This window comes from Chlorocebus sabaeus, chromosome 6, assembly GCF_047675955.1.
Source record: "Chlorocebus sabaeus isolate Y175 chromosome 6, mChlSab1.0.hap1, whole genome shotgun sequence".
In the NCBI taxonomy this organism is placed as follows: Eukaryota; Metazoa; Chordata; class Mammalia; order Primates; family Cercopithecidae; genus Chlorocebus; species Chlorocebus sabaeus.
Window position 1 is genome coordinate 49,008,965 of NC_132909.1, and position 18,490 is coordinate 49,027,454.

Below are 18,490 nucleotides of genomic sequence, written 5' to 3' on the forward strand. Positions count from 1 at the left end.
CCCCGCAGACAGAGCCTTGGGCTTAAAACCCGGGACTGGGACCCAAGTTCAGGGGCCAGAGGGGGAAGTTGGGCTGGGTTTGCGGCCCAGGCTGATTTCGGGACAAGGAGGGAGAAAGTTGGCCTTGAGTTGGGGGACGGGACCGAGTTGGGGGACAGGACAGAGAAAGTGGGGGCGGGCCGGCTCCGGGGGCACATGACGGCGACGCCCGCTCCGCCCCGCGCCCGCCCCCTGCCCGGCCCGGGGAGGGGGGAGGAGACGAGAAGGTTTTAAAAGCGATTCGGCCCCGCGGCGGGCCGGCCAGTGAGTGGGGTGGAGCGCGGCCGGCGGCCGCCCCCGGACGGTCTCGGGCCCGCCGCCCGCCCGCCTGAGCCTCGGCCGGCCCGGCCCGGGGCGGCGGCCGGAGCCCGGAGTGCGCGCCCGGCTCCCCTCCCCCCGCGGGTAAGTAGAAGTCGGGAGGGACCCGGGAGGGAGGCTGGGAGCGATCGGCGCCTCGGCGGTAGCGGCGCCGGCAACTTTTCCGCGCCTGGCTCGTGGGCGGAGTGGGGGTGCGCCCGGCGGGTCCCCAAGAGCGTTGCGAGAAGCGGAGGGCGCCGCCCCGCGCGCCTTGAGCGCCCCGCCGCCCGGGGTGGGTCGGGGATCGGGGACAGTGCGTCTGACGGCGGCGGCGGTCACGGAGTCCCGGGGCGCCCCCTACGGAGCGGGGGAAGGGCGGCCCGGCCTCTGCTCCCTTCCCAGGCCCCCCCCCACCCCGACCCCCCAGGAGACGCATGAGAATGCGGTGGGGAGGGCGGGTGCCCGCGCGACTTGGGCAGGTCAAGGTGGACAGAGAGTTGGCAGGGTGGGAGGGCTTGTGTCCTGCTCGGACATGGGGCTTGGGTTGAGGGGCTTGGATATGTGTATGTCTCCCCCACTCCTAGCCCCCGACCTGGCCTTTGGACGGGAAGAATGGGGTGGGGGGTCTCTCAGAGTTCTTTGGATGGGGGCGGGGGTGGATACTGGTCCAAGTTCTTGACGTGTCACCCAGTGGGTAGAGGGAAGGTCTCTTGTTGGGCAGGGGCTGGTGGGAGCTGGGGGGACGTCTCCTTTCCTTTCTGCTGATCCAGGAGAGAAGCGCTCATTCAAGGTTGCATAGGAAGGGAAGCCAGGTTGGGGACCAGCCCTGTGCAGCTCGGGGTCCCCGTGCCTTTTGGCTGCAGGAGGAGGTTAAAAGGGCCTAGACTGAACCCCGACTCTTCTGTCTTAGCCCCAGACCGTTCTCTGATTTTAGCACTAGATTTGGCAGCCCCTTAAGCCCTCAGCCCTAACTGACCTTCCTGCCCTGCCCAGCTCAGCCCAGCCAGGCCCCAGACCCAGGGGCTTCTTGAATGTTTTGGCTGTGCAACTGGCTCCTTGTCACCTGCCCCTTTCCCAAGCCTCCCCAGCTGGCAGCCCGTGAATCCTGGTCTATGAGGGTGAGGCTGGGGGCTGTGGGACCCCTGGCATAAGGGGTGTCCTCTGGCAGTCCTGCCCCAGCCGGAGGGCTGTACCCAACAGGTGCCTGGGCTTAGAGGCGAGGTGATGTTGGACACACCCTGTCCGCTCGCCCACATGCCCTGCCCGGGCCAGCCTGGGTACATGTGTTCACATGCCGATGTCCTGGGAAGGCACAGGCCCTGGGGCTGGTGCTAGCTTTGTTCTCTGATCCCGTGAGGCACCCATGGCCCTCTGCCCTTGCAGCACGTCCTCTGGGAGCTCCTTCAAGACCCCAACAGGCAGGCCTTGCCCATGGACCTAGAGGGGGCCCTAAAATAGATGCCGGCCTGGCCTGGGGCTGGCACGCGGAGCACATGCGTGACAGGGCGTGTCCAGAGGGTCGGGCCTGTCTGTGCTGGCCTGGCCACTGAGCCTCCGCCGACCCTTGCTTGCTGGAGAAAGACAGCAGAGGCGGATGCTTTAGGAGGGACCCTCATGTCGTGCCCACCCTCTAACAATGCAAGTGGACGCCAGATGTTCCATGCAGACTGCAGCTGAGGGGCAGGCCCCCATCCATCTGCAATCCCAGGATAATTGGCCTGGTGGGTACACTGGGGTGACCCGCTCGCCCTGATCTAGGTGGTGCTTTGATACCTCTTAAGGCATTTTTTGGAGTTTGCCCTTCACCTTGGAAAGCTGGGTGGGGGATTCTGTCCTCCATGAATAACGGCGCCAGGAACCTTAGGCGATCTTGAGAAAACTCCTTCGTGTCCCTCTGTTTTCCATGTTGGATGTGTTTTAGGCCACAGTCAGGCCTGGCTTTTTTTTTTTTTAAGACTTATTCCGTGACCTTAAGTCCCAATCTGAATCTCTGAGCCTTAGTTATTCTAGCTGTAAATGGAAAGCATTCAGAAATGGGATGGAGAGAAGTGTACACTTCCTCCCTGGCCGCCTTCTTCCCTCCTAGTGTCCTGGGTGGACACAGAGGTGTGTCTGGGGAAGGTGTGTCTTTTAGGGCCGGTCGCCTGGGAAGGATGTTGAGCAGAGGGTAGTGGGTGTGGGTGAGAATCCTTGGGCAGAGAAGGGCGCCGCCATGCTGGGCATGGCTGAGTCACGCTCCAGCGACGCCTTGCCCCAGGGTGCTGGAGCTGGCGCCACCCTGGGTGTGGTCACTGAGCTGTGGCCCTGGGCAGAGCAGGGCTGGGTGGTCTAGGATGTGGGGACTCGGTGCCTGCGGAACTGACTTCGAAGATGCCAAGCCCCCGGGCCTCCCACCTGGCCTAGATTCTGGGGTCACCCTCCAGGACCGTGGTGGCCCACACCCTGAGAATGCCTTGGGGACCGGAGCCTTGGGCCTGGGAATTGGTGCGTTGAGGGAGGTGGATGGGGCCTAGACGCCAGTGACTGCATTCAAGGCCAGTGGACCCCCAAAGCCAGGCCCTCACTGCAAAATGTACCTATGTAGGGAGAAGACAGAGGTAGACCTGATGACGGGGTTTACTGCTCTATTAAGGGTTTCCAACATGAAGACGAGGGGCCCCTGGGAATTCTGTGATTGGTTTGGGAAAGATTAAAGTCTAAGGAGGGGTTAGAGTGGACTGGCCGGACGTAATGGGGGCTGGGATGTCACTTTCATGGTTCCCCTATTTATAACAAGTGATTCAGCCCTCACTTACTCACCCCTTCCTGAGCCTCCCCCACCCCAGCCCTGGGTGGGCAGCGGGGCCCACCCACTTGTCAGTGCCCTGACTTTCCCCACCCAGTGCCAGCCTCTGAGGGCTGCCCATTGGGGCGGTTGTTATTGTCGCAGCACTGGGATTGGGGCAGAGGGGCGGGGGGCCTGGTGGTCAGGCGGCGCTTGGCCGGGCGGCCCAGGTTGGCGGCTGGCTCGAGGCCCAGCCCACGGAGCTTCTGCTGAGAGTCTGGGCCCATTAGGCAAAGCGTTAGTGACAGGCTGGGAGGGCGGGTGGCGCGGCGGGCAGGGCGGGGCCTGCAGCCCTTGGTATTTTCCGATCCCAGCTGCTCTGTGAGGGTGGAAAGTATTTGGGGACCAGGCTTGGGGGCGGAGGTGGTGGTGGCGCCCCCGGCGGAAGCTGCCCCTGATTCATTCTTGGAGCATGGGGTTGGGGGGGGTAGCGGTGCACATACATACCCGTGTGTATCTGGTCCATGCAAACGCTGTCTGGAGGGGGTATTCAGGCATACCCACATGCATTGGCTGGCTGGAGTGTCCTGGTGCAGCCTGGGGCCTGCTTTGCTCCCCAGCCCAGGGGCCCGCCCTCTCCCTCATGCCTACAGCTGCCAGGAGCTTGGTCCCCCTCTGGACACCATCTCCCAAGAGCCTGAGAAGCGCACCGTGATTGGTAAAGGGAACCCTGGCTCCTGGGCACCTGCATGGCAGCGCCCCTTCCACTCAAGACCCAGACCTTTTGTGCCTGCGAGGATGGGGAGTGGCCTTGGCCCCGGCCCTGGGCTCTGTGCAGGGGAAACCCCACAGGAAATGAGCCTGGCCAAATGGCCGCCCTTCCCGTTCTCGTCCCTGGGACACGAATGTGCTGTCTCACTTCCGGAGGCGGCCCAGGGAGGCTGGCTGCCCTGCGGGGCCTCGCCTGCTCCCAGTTGGCGCCTCCAGACCCTAAGGGGACAGGGCTGGGCTGGGGCCTGGTGGGAAAGAGTGACTGGTATGCGTGTATGTGCGTATAGGGAGGGGACAAAACAGGACATCCCTCGCCGCCTGTCTCGAAGTGGTGAGCGCCACCAGATCGGGCGGACACTGGGGTCCTTCCTGGTGTGAGACGTCCATGTTTCCGTTATCCTTTGCCTGGCAAAGACAGTAGCAGCTCTGTCGTGATCATGTTTATCACTCCTGGGGTCCTCACCATGACTTATGAAGTCCATACTTATTATTATTATCCCTGTTTTGCAGATGGGGAAACTGAGGCCCAGAGAGGTTAAGTGACTTGCTCAGAGTCACTCAGCTCAGAAGCTGCAGAGCTGGGGTTTTCAAATCTGGGCAGACTTGGGCTCCAAAACTGGAGTCTGCTAGCCAGGTGTTGGGCTCTTATCAAAAGAGGCTCCACTTACTAAAGAATTAGGGCGGACTTCATGCATTTGTGACTCGGGCAGTCTCACGGCACCCCTGCTTGGAGGGACCCGGATGTTAGTTTAATATTGCACTGCCGAGGTCATGAAATTTTTTTTTTTATTATTTTTTTGTCTCGTCATGTTGGCCAAGCTGGTCTCAAACTCCTGGCCCCAAGCGATCTTCCTGTCTTGGTCTCCTGAAGTGCCGGGATGACCCACTGCGCTCAGCCTGAAACCATTTTCTTTTCTTTTTTTTTTGTTTTTAAAAAACTTGTTTTTGTTTATTTTAGAGATAGGGTCTTGCTCTGTCACTTAGGCTGGAGTTCAGTGGCATGATCATAGATCACGGCAGCCCCAAACTCCTGGGCTCAAGCAATCCTCCCACCTCAGCCGCCTGAGCCACTGGGGCTACAGGTGTGTACCACCTTTCCTGGCTGATATTTTAATAAACTTTTTGTGGGCCAAACACTGTGGGTCATGCCTGTAATCCCAGCACTTTGGGAGGCTGAGGCAGGCGGATTGCTTGAGCCCGGGAGTTGGAGACCAGTCTGGGCAACATGGCGAAACCCCATCTCTACAAAAAAAAAAAAGAAAAAACAAAACAAACACTAGGGCCGGGTGCAGTGGCTCACTCCTGTAATCCCAGCACTTTGGAAAGCCGAGGCAGATGGATCACCTGCGGTCAAGAGGTCGAGACCAGCCTGGCCAACATGGTGAAACCCTGTCTCTACTAAAAATCCAAAAATTAGCTGGGCGTGGTGGCGGGCGCCTGTAATCCCAGTTACTTGGGAGGCTGAAGCAGGAGAATCGCTTGAACCCGGGAGGTGGAGGTTGCAGTGAGCTGAGATTGCCCCATTGCACTCCAGCCTGGGCAACAGGGCGAGATTCTGTCTCAAAAAAAAAAAAAAAAGAAGAAGAAAGAAAAAATTAGCCAGGTGTGGTGGTGCATAGCTGTAGTCCCAGCTACCCCAGAAGCTGAGGTGGGAGGATCACTTGAACCTGGGAGGCTGAGGCTGCAGTGAGCTGTGATTGCACCCCTGCACTCTAGCTGTGGTGACAGAGTGAGACCCTGTCTCAAAAAAGAAAAAAAAAATTTTTTTTTGTAGAGATGGGGTCTTGTTATATTGCCCAGGCTGGTCTTGAACTCCTGGCCTTAGGTGACTCTCCTGCCTCGGCCTCCCAAAGTGCTGGGATTACAGGCGTGAGCTACCATGCCTGGGCTGAAATTCTTAGTTTTCAAACTAGAGGGCCATGTGTTCATTTTGCACCAGGCCCTGAAAATTCTGTATCTCACCCTGGTTCTGGGCACTTACTGAGTGACATACACACTCGGTGATATCTCACTGGGCTGTGCAAAAGAGGCTCTTGGCTCCATTTTACAGATGGAGAAACTGAGGTTTGGAGGGTCTCTGGAAAACTGTGGAGCAAGGATTTGAACTTCGGGCTGTTAGGGTGGAGAGACCTGTATCTTGGAGCTTGGATCCTGTGCTCTGGGGGGCAGGGGGTGCGTGTCTCGGAGGAGACGGGGGTGCTTTGCTGCTGGCATCCGCCCTGGTGGGTGTGGGCTAAGCCCTGACCACTGAGGAGACCGGGCCACGGGGGGAGGCCCTGGTGGTTTCCTCCTGCCCTCCAGGCTTCTAGGAAGTGGCGCCAGCTGGGGTGAGATCACTTCCTCACCCGCCTGCCTGCCCCCCCTCGGCTTCCTCTCACCATGGCCCCATTTGGCCTGCCCAGGGCTCAATGAGGGCGGGGAGCTTGGCCATGCAAGTTGCTGTAGCCTCCTTGTCCTGCCTGGGCCCTCCAGGTATCTCTGCCTCTCCAGTGCTGGGGCTGGAACGGAGGGCACAGCTAGGCTCCAGCTCCCCGTGTGGTGGCTCCTGCATATGAGAAAAGGGCTTCCCTGTGATCGAAGGAAGCGTCTGGGGACCTGGAGGGGAGGTGTCCCCAAATCTCATTACCTCCTTTGCTCTCTCTCTCTCCCCTCCAGGTGCCAGCCTCTGGCCCCGCCCGGTGTCCCCCTCACCCCTGTGCCACGGCCGGCTGGGGTTCCTGGGGATGGGATTTGCTTCCTGTCACAAATCACATTGCCAGGGATTTCCAACCGACCCTGAGCTCTGCCACCGAGGATGCCGCCCGGGGACGGGGTGGCAGAGGCCCCGAAGCCTGTGCCTGGCCTGAGGAGCAGGGCTTAGCTGCTTGTGAGCAGGGTCCACACCAAGTCGTGTTCACAGTGGCTAAGTTCCGCCCCCCAGGCCCTCACCTCCTCCGGCCTCGCCGCCTGTCCCCTGCTGCCGCCTGTCTGTCTGCCATCCTGCTGCCTGGCCTCCCTGGGCTCTGCCTCCCGTGCCTACTGAGCTGAAACACAGTTGGTTTGTGCACACTGGCTCAGTTCAGCAGGAACAGGGGTCAAGCCCCCTTGGAGCCTGCAGCCCGTGGGCTGATGCTTGAAGTAGAGATGAGGGCTCAGAATCAGACCTATGTCTGGAGGAGGGATGTGGTGGGTGGGTCTGGCTAGGCCCAAATGTCTACTGCAGGCCCTGATCCCCAACTCTGCAACTGGGGACCCCTCCATGGCCACAGCTCAGGCTGGGCTGTGGTGCCAGCATGGACAAGTGGGTGAGTGGGTGGCCCTTCCATTAAAAGGGAAGCCAGCTGTGTCCTCTCCCAGGAGGCTTGGCCCCTCCTCTCCCAAGCCTGGCAGGGGCACTGGCCTGGCCCACACCTTCCTAGCAGCCAGTTACCCAAGAGGAAGCTGCCTTGGGCCTCCAGACCGTTAAATGCCAACTCCTGGCTTCCGGTATCAGGCTGGGCTGACCAGACCTGGCCCCTTCTTGCTGGGCCCTGCAGTTTTCTAACTTGCGGGGAGGAGCAGTGACACCCACCCCACATGTAGGGCATGGAACAAGGTCCATGTGGACCCAGAAGGGACACAAAAGCGGCTCTGCTTAGTCCTGGGGCGCTGGGAACTAAGCTGGGAATAGCTGATCCTCCCTGCCTTGAGGGAATTCTCAGGGCAGGGAAGAGTTAGGACTCTGTTTTTTTTTGTTTGTTTGTTTTGTGTTTGTTTTTTGTTTTTTTTTGGGAGACAAAGTCTCGCTCTGTCTGCCAGGCTGGAGTGCCATTGCACGTCTCAGCTCACTGCAACCTCTGCCTCCTGTTGGCCAGGCTGGTCTCGAACTCCTGACCTCAGGTGATCTGCCCGCCTCAGCCTCCCAAACTGTTGGGATTACAGGCATGAACCACTGCGCCCGGCCAATTTTTTTTATGTTTTGTAGAGACAGCATTTTGCCATGTTACCCAGGCTCCTGACCTCAAGCAATCCGCTCGTCTTAGCCTCCCAAAGTGCTGGTATTACAGGGGTGAGCCACCGTGCCTGGCCTTTTTTTGTTTGTTTCTGAGACGGAGTCTCACTCTGTTGCTCAGGCTTGAAGTACAGTGGTGTGATCTTGCCTCACTGCAACCTCTGCCTCCTGGGTTCAAGCGATTCTCCTGCCTCGGCCTCACGAGTAGCTGGGCTTACAGTTGCCCGCCACCATGCCCGGCTGATCTTTGTACTTTAGTAGAGACGGGGTTTCACCATCTTGGCCAGGCTGGTGTGATCATGGCTCATTGCAACCTTGAATGCCAGGGCACAAGTGATCCTCCTGCCTTATCCTCCCCAGTAGCTGGGACTACAGGTAATGCGCCACCGCACCTGGCTAAGTTTTTAAAATTTTTTGTAGAGATGCGGGGGGACGGGTCTCACTATGTTGCCCAGGCTGTTCTGGAACTCCTGGCCACAAGCCATCCTCCCACCTTTGCCTCCCAATGCGCCGGAATTACAGGTGTGAGCCACCATGCCTGGCCTCTCTCCATTACCTTGAAATCAGATGGGAGGAGGCTTTTTTCTGGATGGGACTGAGGAGGCACAATGAAGTCCGCCAGGTCATCGGGGCTAGTCCGTTGCCCTTTTCCCCACCCTGGGTAGGCGTGGACAGAAGCTTGCTTGGGATGGGATGGAGAGGAGAGAGCGTGCTGTGTGTCATGTCTGTTGTTCAAGTAAATAAAAGTTGCCCTGACTTCATTCCTGAAGGTCTGGTCTGTGATTCACTCCTGCCTCCCATCGCTGGAGTTTCAGCTTTTGATTGGCTTGGCATGCTGGGCTCCTGCCTGCCCATTCCTACCCCACTTGCTCTGAGGACAGCAGCAGGGTGCCCCGTGCTTGGAAAGGTGACCTTGGGGGTGTCCTGGATTGTGGGGTGACCATGAGGGAAACCCTAGACCGGAGAGATTTTCACATCGCTGATCAAGGGAGGATGGAAGCTGATCTGAAGTGGTGGTGGGGTGACCCTGAGGGAAACGCTGAGCCTGAGGGGTGACATGTGGCGATAACTAGGATTTGAGGGTCTTGAGCTAGGGACATTTGGGGGCAACTTGGACCTACGGGATTACTCGGGCCTCAGGGGAAGATTTGGGGTGCCTGGTATCTGAGAATGCTGGGGGGGAACTTGGGTTTGAGGGATGTGACATGAAGGAAACCCCAGTTCTTAAGGGGGACATTTGGATGTGGCTGGGACCTGCGTGATGCCCTAGGTACATGGAAACATTCGTGGGTGAGTGACACCTGAGGGGCACAGTAAAGAGTCCCCCAGGTCCGAAGGCGGCAGGGACCACAAGGGGGTGCACTCCGGGCTCTCCACCCACCTCCATCGTCCTAGACCTCCAGGCGGCGCCACGGAGCGCGCGGGGCAGTCCCGGGTCCGCCCGCACATACCTGTGGGATTACGCGCGGCGGGGCAGGAGGTGGGGCCGTCTCCGATTGGTCCACTCGAGCGGAGGGGCGGTGCCAAAAGCCAATCCCCGTGCCCAGCGCCGCCAAAGTCCCGCCCCCGACTGTGGGCTCCGCCTTCTAGCGGCGGGCCCCGCCACTCCGGGAAGCCTCTGTCCTCTCCTGCCCCGGCTCTGACAGTGATCCAGACACAGTACTTCCATTCGTCCAAAAGAGAGGAAGGCCCCGAGGAAACTGCTTCTCGGGGAGCCAGGGACTTTACACAACCACGGGCTTTCTCGCCGTTCCTTGGATCCCTCACTCTATTTGGCGATTGGGAGCCTCTTCAGTGGTGCAAGATCCCAGACACGCCCTGGCCACGTCCCCTGGCGAGCGTCCACGCGCCGACCACGCCCACTCCGTTTTTCTTCTCTTGGCCAGCGCCCCGCCCACCGAGGTCGAGTCTAAACTCGGGGTGTCTTCCACATCCAGCTGCACCCAACACTTGCCACAGCCTCCCATGCTCAGCAATTTGGAGACAAGGACCCCCAATATTGGTGTCTGGAGCCAGGGCGCTCCCCACCCCCATCTTGACCCTTCCCAGGGGCTCAAGGGCCCTGCAGCCAGGGGTGGGAAGGGGTCAGTGGCTGCAACCAGGTCCTAAATCAAACGTCCTAGCTGGTGCCCTTTTTTTTTTTTTGAGACGGAGTCTCGCTCTGTCGCCCAGGCTGAAGTGCAGTGGCGCGATCTCGGCTCACTGCAAGCTCCGCCTCCCGGATTCATGCCATTCTCCTGCCTCAGCCTCCCGAGTAGCTGGGACTACAGGCGCCCGCCACCACGCCCGGCTAATTTTTTTTGGTATTTTTAGTAGAGACGGGGTTTCACCGTGTTAGCCAGGATGGTCTCGATCTCCTGACCTCGTGATCCGCCCGCCTTGGCTTCCCAAAGTGCTGGGATTACAGGCGTAAGCCACCACACCCAGCCGCTGGGTGCCTTTTCTTTCCACTTTGCAACCTCAGTTTTCTCATCTGTAAAATGGAAAAGATAATCCTACCAACTCATAGGGCTGTGGTGACAATTAAATGACATCGGTAACGCATTCGGCCCTGTGCTCCCTCATGGTGAGCTGTCCATCCCTGTTTTGAAATATTTACATAAGGCCTGGCGCGGTGGCCTTACGCTTGTAATCCCAGCACTTTGGGAGGCTGACGAGGGCAGATCACCTGAGGTCAGGTGTTCGAGACCAGCCTGGCCAACATGGTGAAACCCCGTCTCTACTAAAAATACAAAAATTAGCCGGGTGTGGTGGCACATGCCTGTCATCCCAGCTACTCCGGAGGCTAAGGCAGGAGAATCGCTTGAACCTGGGAGGCAGAAGGTTGGAGTGAGCCCAGATCGTGCTACTGCACTCCAGCCTGGGCAACAGAGCAAGACAATAAAAAGAGAAATATTTTACGTAAGTACCATGGAATGAAGCCAGCAGTCGCTCCCATGCCACCCCTTGCTTGACGCTGCACCCAGAAATGAGGACTTTTTTTTTTCTTTTTTTTTTTTTTTTTGTGGAGAAAACGGGGTTTGGGGTGTGAATGGCTCTGGAGACACACCCCAGTCTCAACATTAAAAAGAAAAAGCTCTGTTCAGTCTTTAAAAAAAAAAAAAAAAAAAAAAAAAGGACATATAATACACCGTTCAATAAATAGAAAAAAGTTACAAAATGATGTGATCTTTTGTCCTTAATATACAAGAAGGGAGATGTGGGGGTGACTGGGGGGGTGATGTTCTCCCTTCTCCTCCCTGGGTCAAGGTGGGGGAAAGGAAGGATGGCCAAAGAGAGACGGCGGCAGGGACTTAGGTGCAGAGAGAGAGGCAGGTAAGTGCCAGGAAAAATGAAAACAGAGTAAGATGAAGGGGCGAAGCAGAAAGACAGGAGGAGAAAGGGTGAAAAGAGAGCCAGAAAAATGCCAAGATGCAGGTCTCTTTCCTTTCCCGATCAGGGGTGGGGTCTCTGGCTCTCTCTCATTTGTGTCCCCCCACCCCAGGCTGGGAGGGGCAGTGTGAGCCTCGCTCAGTTCCTGAGTTGTACGTCCAGTGACTAGCAGGTGAGAGGGCAGCGATGACTTCCCTAACCCTGAGCCCACCCTGGGACCCTAGTGCCCAAGGAAATGGGGGTCCTGGCCACACAGGAGGATAAGGGGGTGAGGTATGAGCCTGAGGCCTGAGGCCTCTTCAATTCCTTCAGTGGGGGTGAGCCATTGGTCCGGGCTGGGCAGCCACTTTGGAGGTGGCATAACGGGGGGCCCTGAGGAGTAAGGGGTGGGGGAGGACCCCTGGCCACCCAGGGTGGGGTTGGGGGAAAATGTGCTACATTGATTTAGAGGGCTGATTTCTGGAAAGTCCTGCCTCCCAGCTTCCCTCCTGGAGCCCAAGCCAGTCTGGGTAAGGGGAGTTTCTCTATTGCTTTTGGGGGGCCCAAAGTGGGGTCATACCAGCAGCCCAAGGACACACCCCTTCTAAGCTTCTGGGTGGCAGTATGGCTTCTGCTTCTGGAGTCTTGCACACTTGCTCACACACTCCCAGGCACACACGTGGCAGGATGCCCCTTCCCCTGCCCCCCATCTCCAGCCGGGCTCCTTCCCTGACTTAATAATACTGAAATGCCACGTGGGCCTAATTGGAGAGCAAGGGTGGGGGACGCAGGGGCGAGGGGGATCCCCACTCCCACGCACCCCACTGCCCCTCAACCAAAACGCTCCCGCACCAAAAGCATGAGTTTCTTCTTGCCCTTGTAGGTCTGTTTGAGGTTCTCCAAGAACTGTGCGAACTGGAGGTGCCCATCGGGCGCCAGCAGGAAGGTTTCCCGGGCCTTGCCCAGGAATTCAATGAAGTCCCCATAGTGCCGCGGGCTGATGTGCGTGAGGCGCGAGTGGCTGGTGGTGATGTAGGCGGTGACTGCCGCATCCAGGAGCTGGCAGAGCGGCGCCCGATCAGCACCCAGTGGCTTGGTGGCCCGGCGTGCCCCTAAGGGGCCCAGGCCGGGCGCCGAGAGAGTCCAGCGGCGCAGAATATCAGACAGCATTGGGGCACAGTGGATGCTGCGGATGATGAGGGGGACGATGGCAGAGAGCTCGTGCCGGCCCAGGGAGTGGCTGAGCGAGCAGGCCCAAAGCACGTCGTTGACGGCAGGGTGGCTGTCCTGGTTGAAGGCAATGCTGAGCTGCGCCAGGGCCAGCGTCGCCAGCTTGTAGGCCCGGAGCGGCAGCCCACGGTGCTCCATATAGCGGGCCACAGTGAAGAGGTGGGCGTGGCCCAGGCCGCCGGCCGCCGCGTCCAGCACGATCTGGTAAGCCGCCTCGAAGGCCGAGTGGTTCTTCTCACACAGGGTCAGGGCAGGCAAAGCGCAGTTCTGAGGGTCCTTCATGGCGCACTGCAAGGCCAGGGTGCGGGCGCAGGCCCAGAGCTCCTCCCTCCGGGGTGTGTCCAGCTGCAGTCGTAGCAGAGTGGCGTGTGTGGTGCCAGTCACTGCTACGATGGTGGCCGCCTCCACCGGTGTGAACAGGGAATACCAGTTCTGCATGATATTCATCAGGGCTTGCGGGCCTGGTGGGAGGTGAGGGGGGAAATCCGTCAGGAGAGGGGGCAGAGACATGTCTATGTATGCGTGGGTTAACCATGACACTGTCACCTCCACTTCCACCTCCACACCATGCTGAACAGAAACTTCCTTTCCAAATCACCAGGGTGCAGCCGGACCAGGTGGGAATGACCTGTGTAGAAGGCTAAGCTTTGTCCAGCTCCATCGGCTGGCCAGCCATTCCCTCCTGGCCAAGCCCTAAGCACAGGCTGGAATCGGGGAAGAGTCTCTACTTCTTTTTTTTTTTTTTTTTTTTGAGATGGAGTCTCTTTCTGCCGCCCAGGCTGGAGTGCAGTGGCGCGATCTCAGCTCACTGCAAGCTCCGCCTCCCGGGTTTACGCCATTCTCCTGCCTCAGCCTCCCCAGTAGCTGGGACTACAGGCGCCCACCACCTCGCCCGGCTAGTTTTTTGTATGTTTTAGTAGAGATGGGGTTTCACCGTGTTAGCCAGGATGGTCTCGATCTTCTGACCTCGTGATCCGCCCGTCTCGGCCTCCCAAAGTGCTGGGATTACAGGCTCGAGCCACCGCGCCCAGCCGGGTCTACTTCTCTTTCCTTTTTTTTTTTTTTTTTTTTTGAGGTGGAGTCTCGCTCTGTTGCCCAGGCTGGAGTGCAGTGGTGCGATCTCGGCTCACTGCAAGCTCCCCCTCCCGGGTTCAAGCCATTCTCTTGCCTCAACCTCCTGAGTAGCTGGGACTACAGGCATCCGCCACCATGCCCAGCTAATTCGTTTGTATTTTTAGTAGAGACGGGGTTTCACCGTGTTAGCCAGGATGGTCTTGATCCCCTGACCTTGTGATATGCCTGTTCTGAGATGGAGTCTTGCTCTGTCACCCAGGCTGGAGTGCAGCAGCGAGTTCTTGGCTCACTGCAACCTCCGTCTCCTGGGTGCCAGAAATTCTCCTGCCTCAGCCTCCCAAGTAGCTGGTATTACAGGCACATATCACCACACCTGGCTAATTTTTGCATTTTTAGTAGAGATGGGGTTTTGCCATATTGGCCAGGCTGGTCTCGAGCTCCTGACCTCAAGTGATCCACCCGCCTCAGCCTCCTAAAGTGCTAGGATTACAGGCGTGAGCCACGGCGCCCGGCCCTCTTTACTTTTATTAAACAATTTTTTAGAGACAGGGTCTCACCCTGCCACTCAGGCTGGAGTACAGTGGCACAGTCACAGCTCACTGCAGCCTCAATCTCCTGGGCTCAAGTGATTTTCCCACCTCAGCCCCCCCAGTAGTTGGGACTATAAGTGTGTGCCACCACGCCTGGCTTGCCTCTCTATTTTTTCCCCCCAGAGGGGGATTTCCTCTGTCGCACAGGCTGGAGTGCAATGGCACAATCATGGCTAACTGTAGCGTTGATCTCCTGGGCTCAAGTGATCCTCCTGCCTCAGTCTCCCAAGCAGGTGGAACTACAGGCACGTGCCACCATGCCCAGCTAATTTTTAATTTTTTGTAGAGATGGGGTATCACTATGTTACCCAAGCTGCTCTTGAACTCCTGGGCTCAAGTGATCCTCGCGCTTTGGCCTCCCAAAGTGCTGGGATTACAGGCGTGAGCCACCGTGCCCAGCTGCTTCTCTCTTTCTTGTCTGTCTGGTTCTCTCAGTGCCCTCTGCAGAACCAGAACAGCGAGGTGGGTTGCAGGTCCCCTTAGGGGCTCTCACCAATCTCTGTGGCACAGCTGACCAGCCAGCGCACCATCTCCCTCCGCCGCCAGGTCATTATGTTCAGAGTCATCCGCATCACCTGCAGGGTAGGGGTGGGGAGAAGGGGGTTAGCCCGAGTCTTGGGCTGGTCTATGGAGGGGCATTGGGAGATGGAGGACCCCAGAAACACTTGGAGGTTAAAGCTGATCCAATGAACCTGGGTAAGTGATCTCAACTCTCCAGGCATCAGTTTCCTTACTTAGAAAATGGAGATAAAATAGTATCTGTCTCATAGGATTGTTGTTTTGCTTTTTTTGTTTTTGTTTGTTTTTTGAGATGGTTTGTTTTGTGAGATGGAATCTTGCTCTGTCACCCAGACTGGAGTGCAGTGACGCGATCTTGGCTCACTACAACCTCCACCTCCCAAGTTCAAACAATTCTCCTGCCTCAGCCTCCCAAGTAGCTGGGATTACAGGCGCCTGCCACCGTGCTTAGCTAATTTTTATACTTTTAGTAGAGACGGGGTTTCACCGTGTTAGCCAGGATGGTCTCAATCTCCTGACCTTGTGATACACCGGCGTCAGCCTCCCAAAGTGCTGGGATTGCAGGAGTGAGCCACTGCGCCTGGCCTTTTTTTTTTTTTCCTTTTTGAGACAGAGTCTTGCTCTGTCACCCAGGCTGGAGTGCAGTGGTTCGATCTTGTCTCACTGCGTGCTCTGCCTCCCAGGTTCAGGCCATTCCTCCTACCTCAGCCTCCTGAGTAGCTGGGACTACAGGCACCTGCCACCACACCCAGCTCATTTTTTGTATTTCTTTTAGTAGAGATGGGGTTTCACCGTGTTAGCCAGGGTGGTCTCGATCTTCTGACCTCGTGATCTGCCGCCTTAACCTCCCAAAGTGCTGGGATGACAGGCATGAGCCACCGCGCCCGGGTTCCTTTTTTTTTTTTTTTTTTTTGAGGGTCTCACTCTGTCACCCAGGCTGGAGTGCAGTTGTGGTCTCTCGGCTCACTGTAACCTACACCTCCTGGGTTCATGTGATTCACCTGCCTCAGCCTCCCAAGTAGCTGGAATTACAGGCGCCCACAACCACCTGCGGCTAATTTTTGGTAGAGATGGGTTTTCACTGTGTTGGCCAGGCTGGTCTTGAACTCCTGGCCTCAAGCGATCCACCTCGGCCTCCCAAAGTGCTGGGATTACAGGTTACAGGTGCGAGTCACAGCACCTGGCCCCAATTTCTTTTTTCTTTTCTGCTTTTTCTTTTAGAGTTGGGGTCTTCTTGCTCTGTAACCTGGGGGGCAGTGGTGTGATCATAGCTCACTGCTGCAGCCTCAAATTCCTGGCCTCAGGCAATCCTCCTGCCTCAGCCTCCTGAGGAGCTGGGACTACAGGGTGCACCATCACATCTGGCTAATTTTTAAAGTTTTTTTTTTGTTTTTTTGAGACGGAGTCTTGCTTGTCACCCAGGCTAGAGTGCAGTGGCGCGATCTCGGCTCACTGCAAGCTCCACCTCCTGGGTTCACGCCATTCTCCGGCCTCAGCCTCCCGAGTAGCTGGGACTACAGGCGCCCGCCACCACGCCCGGCTAATTTTTTGTATTTTTATAGAGATAGGGTTTCACCGTGTTAGCCAGGATGGTCTCTATCTCCTGACCTTGTGATCTGCCTGCCTCGGCCTCCCAAAGTGCTGGGATTACAGGCATGAGCCACCGTGCCCGGCCCTAAAGTTTTTTCTTTAGAGACAGCGGTCTCACTATGTTTTCCAGGCCAATCTCAAACTCCTGGCCCCAAGCAATCCTCCCATCTTGACCTCCCAAAATGCTGGGATTACAGGTGTGAGCCACTGTGCCCAGCCCTATTCCTTATCTTCTTAGTGAACTTCTGCCACCCTCTGAGGCCCTACCCCCACAGGTCTCTTACCTGTCTATTCCTGCAGTCTCCACCCTCCTCCAGGTCCCATGGGACCCATACCCTACGGATGACTTCTTTCCAGCAAGCTGCACCCAAGATTTGCCCTTGCAGTACCACCCTTTGTTTGGCCCCTGGGGATGACCCAGACACTCAGCTGCAGGCCCTGCATACAGGACTTTTTTTTTTTTTTTTTTTTCTTCCATGAGACAGAGTCTTGCTCTGTCCTTCAGGCTGGAGTGCAGTGGCGTGATTTCGGCTCACTCCAACCTCTGCCTTCCGGGTTCAAGCGATTCTCCTGCCTCAACCCGAGTAGCTGGGATTACAGGCACGTGCCACCACGCTTGGCTAATTTTTGTGTTTTTAGTAGAGAGGGGGTTTCATCATGTTGGCCAGGCTGGTCTTGAACTCCTGGCCTCGTGATCTGCCCGCCTCGGCCTCCCAAAGTGCTGGGATTACAGGTGTGGGCCACCACACCCTGCCGCATACAGGACTTTCAACCACAGACCCCACCCCTAGAGTTGGCTGGCGTCTCATCTTCAGGACCTTACCCAGGGCCAGCCTCTCAGTGGTGAATCCCTTTCCATAGATGGGCAATCCTCTTCAGGCCCCGCCCCCAAGGAAACTCCTTATTGGTAGGCTCTGTCCTACCCTCGGCTTCAAACCCACCCACCCATGATCTTTAACCAATAGCACATCACAATAGCACATCACTCCCAGGCCCCACCCCCAGATTTCGCTTGCTATCCATCCGCTGGCTTGCAGGCCCTGCCTCTCTGCTCCAGTGACAACTCTCCCCTAGACCTCAGTCTCCTCCATAAGTGGATTCTATTAATAATTCACAGGCTTCACCCCTAATGGGGACCCCATTCCCACACTCCCAAGTCTTACAGACCTTGCCCTTCTGTGGCTCTGCCCCCAAAGATGAGGTTGACAGTCAGGCCCCACCTGCAGAGGTGTGGCCCACATGCAGACCCCATCCCCAGAGACACGATTCATCTAATCCCCATTCCCAGGGGAGTGGCTCACTCATGCCACGCCCCCAAGGAAGTGGCCCACTCAGGCCACGCCCTCAGAGGTGTGGCTCACTCACAGCCCCCGCCCCAAGGGAGTGGCTCTCGCTCAGGCCCCACCCCTGAGGAACAGCTCCGGCAAAAGCGGGGTCCCCAGCGAAGTGGCTCACTCGCAGCCCATGGCCCCGGAGGCGCAGCTCACAATCAATCCTGGCCCCAAGGCAGCATCGCCCTCCCGCATCCACCTGGCAGCCCTCACCTGCAGCCCCAGCTCCAGGGCGATGCCCAGCAGCGTGGTGTCCGGTGGGGCGCTGACCGGGGTGGCTGTCTTGCAGGCGTCTTGCGCCAGCTTGAAGAGCAGGGCGGGAGAGTGGATGTTCTGCTGGATGGAGCCCAGTACCGCGTGTAGCCACTTGGGGTCTCCTGGGCGAAGGGAGGGACACAGGACACCGTCAGATACACCCCAGCACTAGCCTTTGACAACCACCCGACCTATTCACACAGATCCTTCCACCCAGGGACACAAGTGAGTGTAGAGGGATGTGTATTCAGACCTCAGCGCCCCCAGTCCTTGCCAATTATCTCCTCTGTGGCCCTTTCCTGTTACAGAAAGCCACCTAGGGGCAGGGCGCAGTGGCTGCTCACACCTGTAATCCCATCACTTTGGGAGGCCTAGGTGGGCGGATCACTAGGTCAAGAGTTCGAGACCAGCCTGGCCAACATGGCAAAACCCCGTGTACAAAAATAAGCTGGGTATGGTGGCGGGCGCCTGTAATCCCAGCTACTTGGGAGGCTGAGGCACGAGAATCGCTTGAACCCGGGAGGCACAGGCTGCAGTGAGCTGATATCGCACCACTGCACTCCAGCCTGGGTGACAGAGCGATATCCATCTCAAAAAAAAAAAAAAAGAAAAAAGAAAAGAAAGCCACCTAGGGATCCTGTGGACCTCTCCCTCATCGCAAGGGCATCAGGTGCACACCCAGAATGCCAGGGTTCAAATTCTGGTCCTG

General features: G+C 57.6%; 1 protein-coding gene and 1 long non-coding RNA gene across 4 annotated transcripts in view; one reads left to right on the forward strand and one right to left on the reverse strand.

The window, feature by feature from the left end:
* Nucleotides 1-268: 268 nt before the first annotated feature.
* On the forward strand, nt 269-8,602 carry LOC140711901 (uncharacterized). Its single transcript, XR_012093237.1, has 2 exons — nt 269-441; nt 6,527-8,602. It is a non-coding gene; the product is annotated as an uncharacterized lncRNA (long non-coding RNA).
* Nucleotides 8,603-10,847: 2,245 nt separating this feature from the next.
* The window catches only part of ZSWIM4 (zinc finger SWIM-type containing 4), a 36,834-nt gene continuing 29,191 nt past the window's right edge, over nt 10,848-18,490 (reverse strand). For all 3 annotated transcript variants that reach the window (XM_037992370.2, XM_037992369.2, XM_037992371.2), the window contains 3 exons: nt 17,740-17,903; nt 14,580-14,661; nt 10,848-12,883 (listed from right to left, as the gene is read on the reverse strand). In XM_037992370.2, the coding sequence (XP_037848298.2) occupies nt 12,024-12,883; nt 14,580-14,661; nt 17,740-17,903 (1,106 nt within the window). In that variant the 3' untranslated portion in view covers nt 10,848-12,023. The remainder of the gene's footprint in view (nt 12,884-14,579; nt 14,662-17,739; nt 17,904-18,490) is intronic.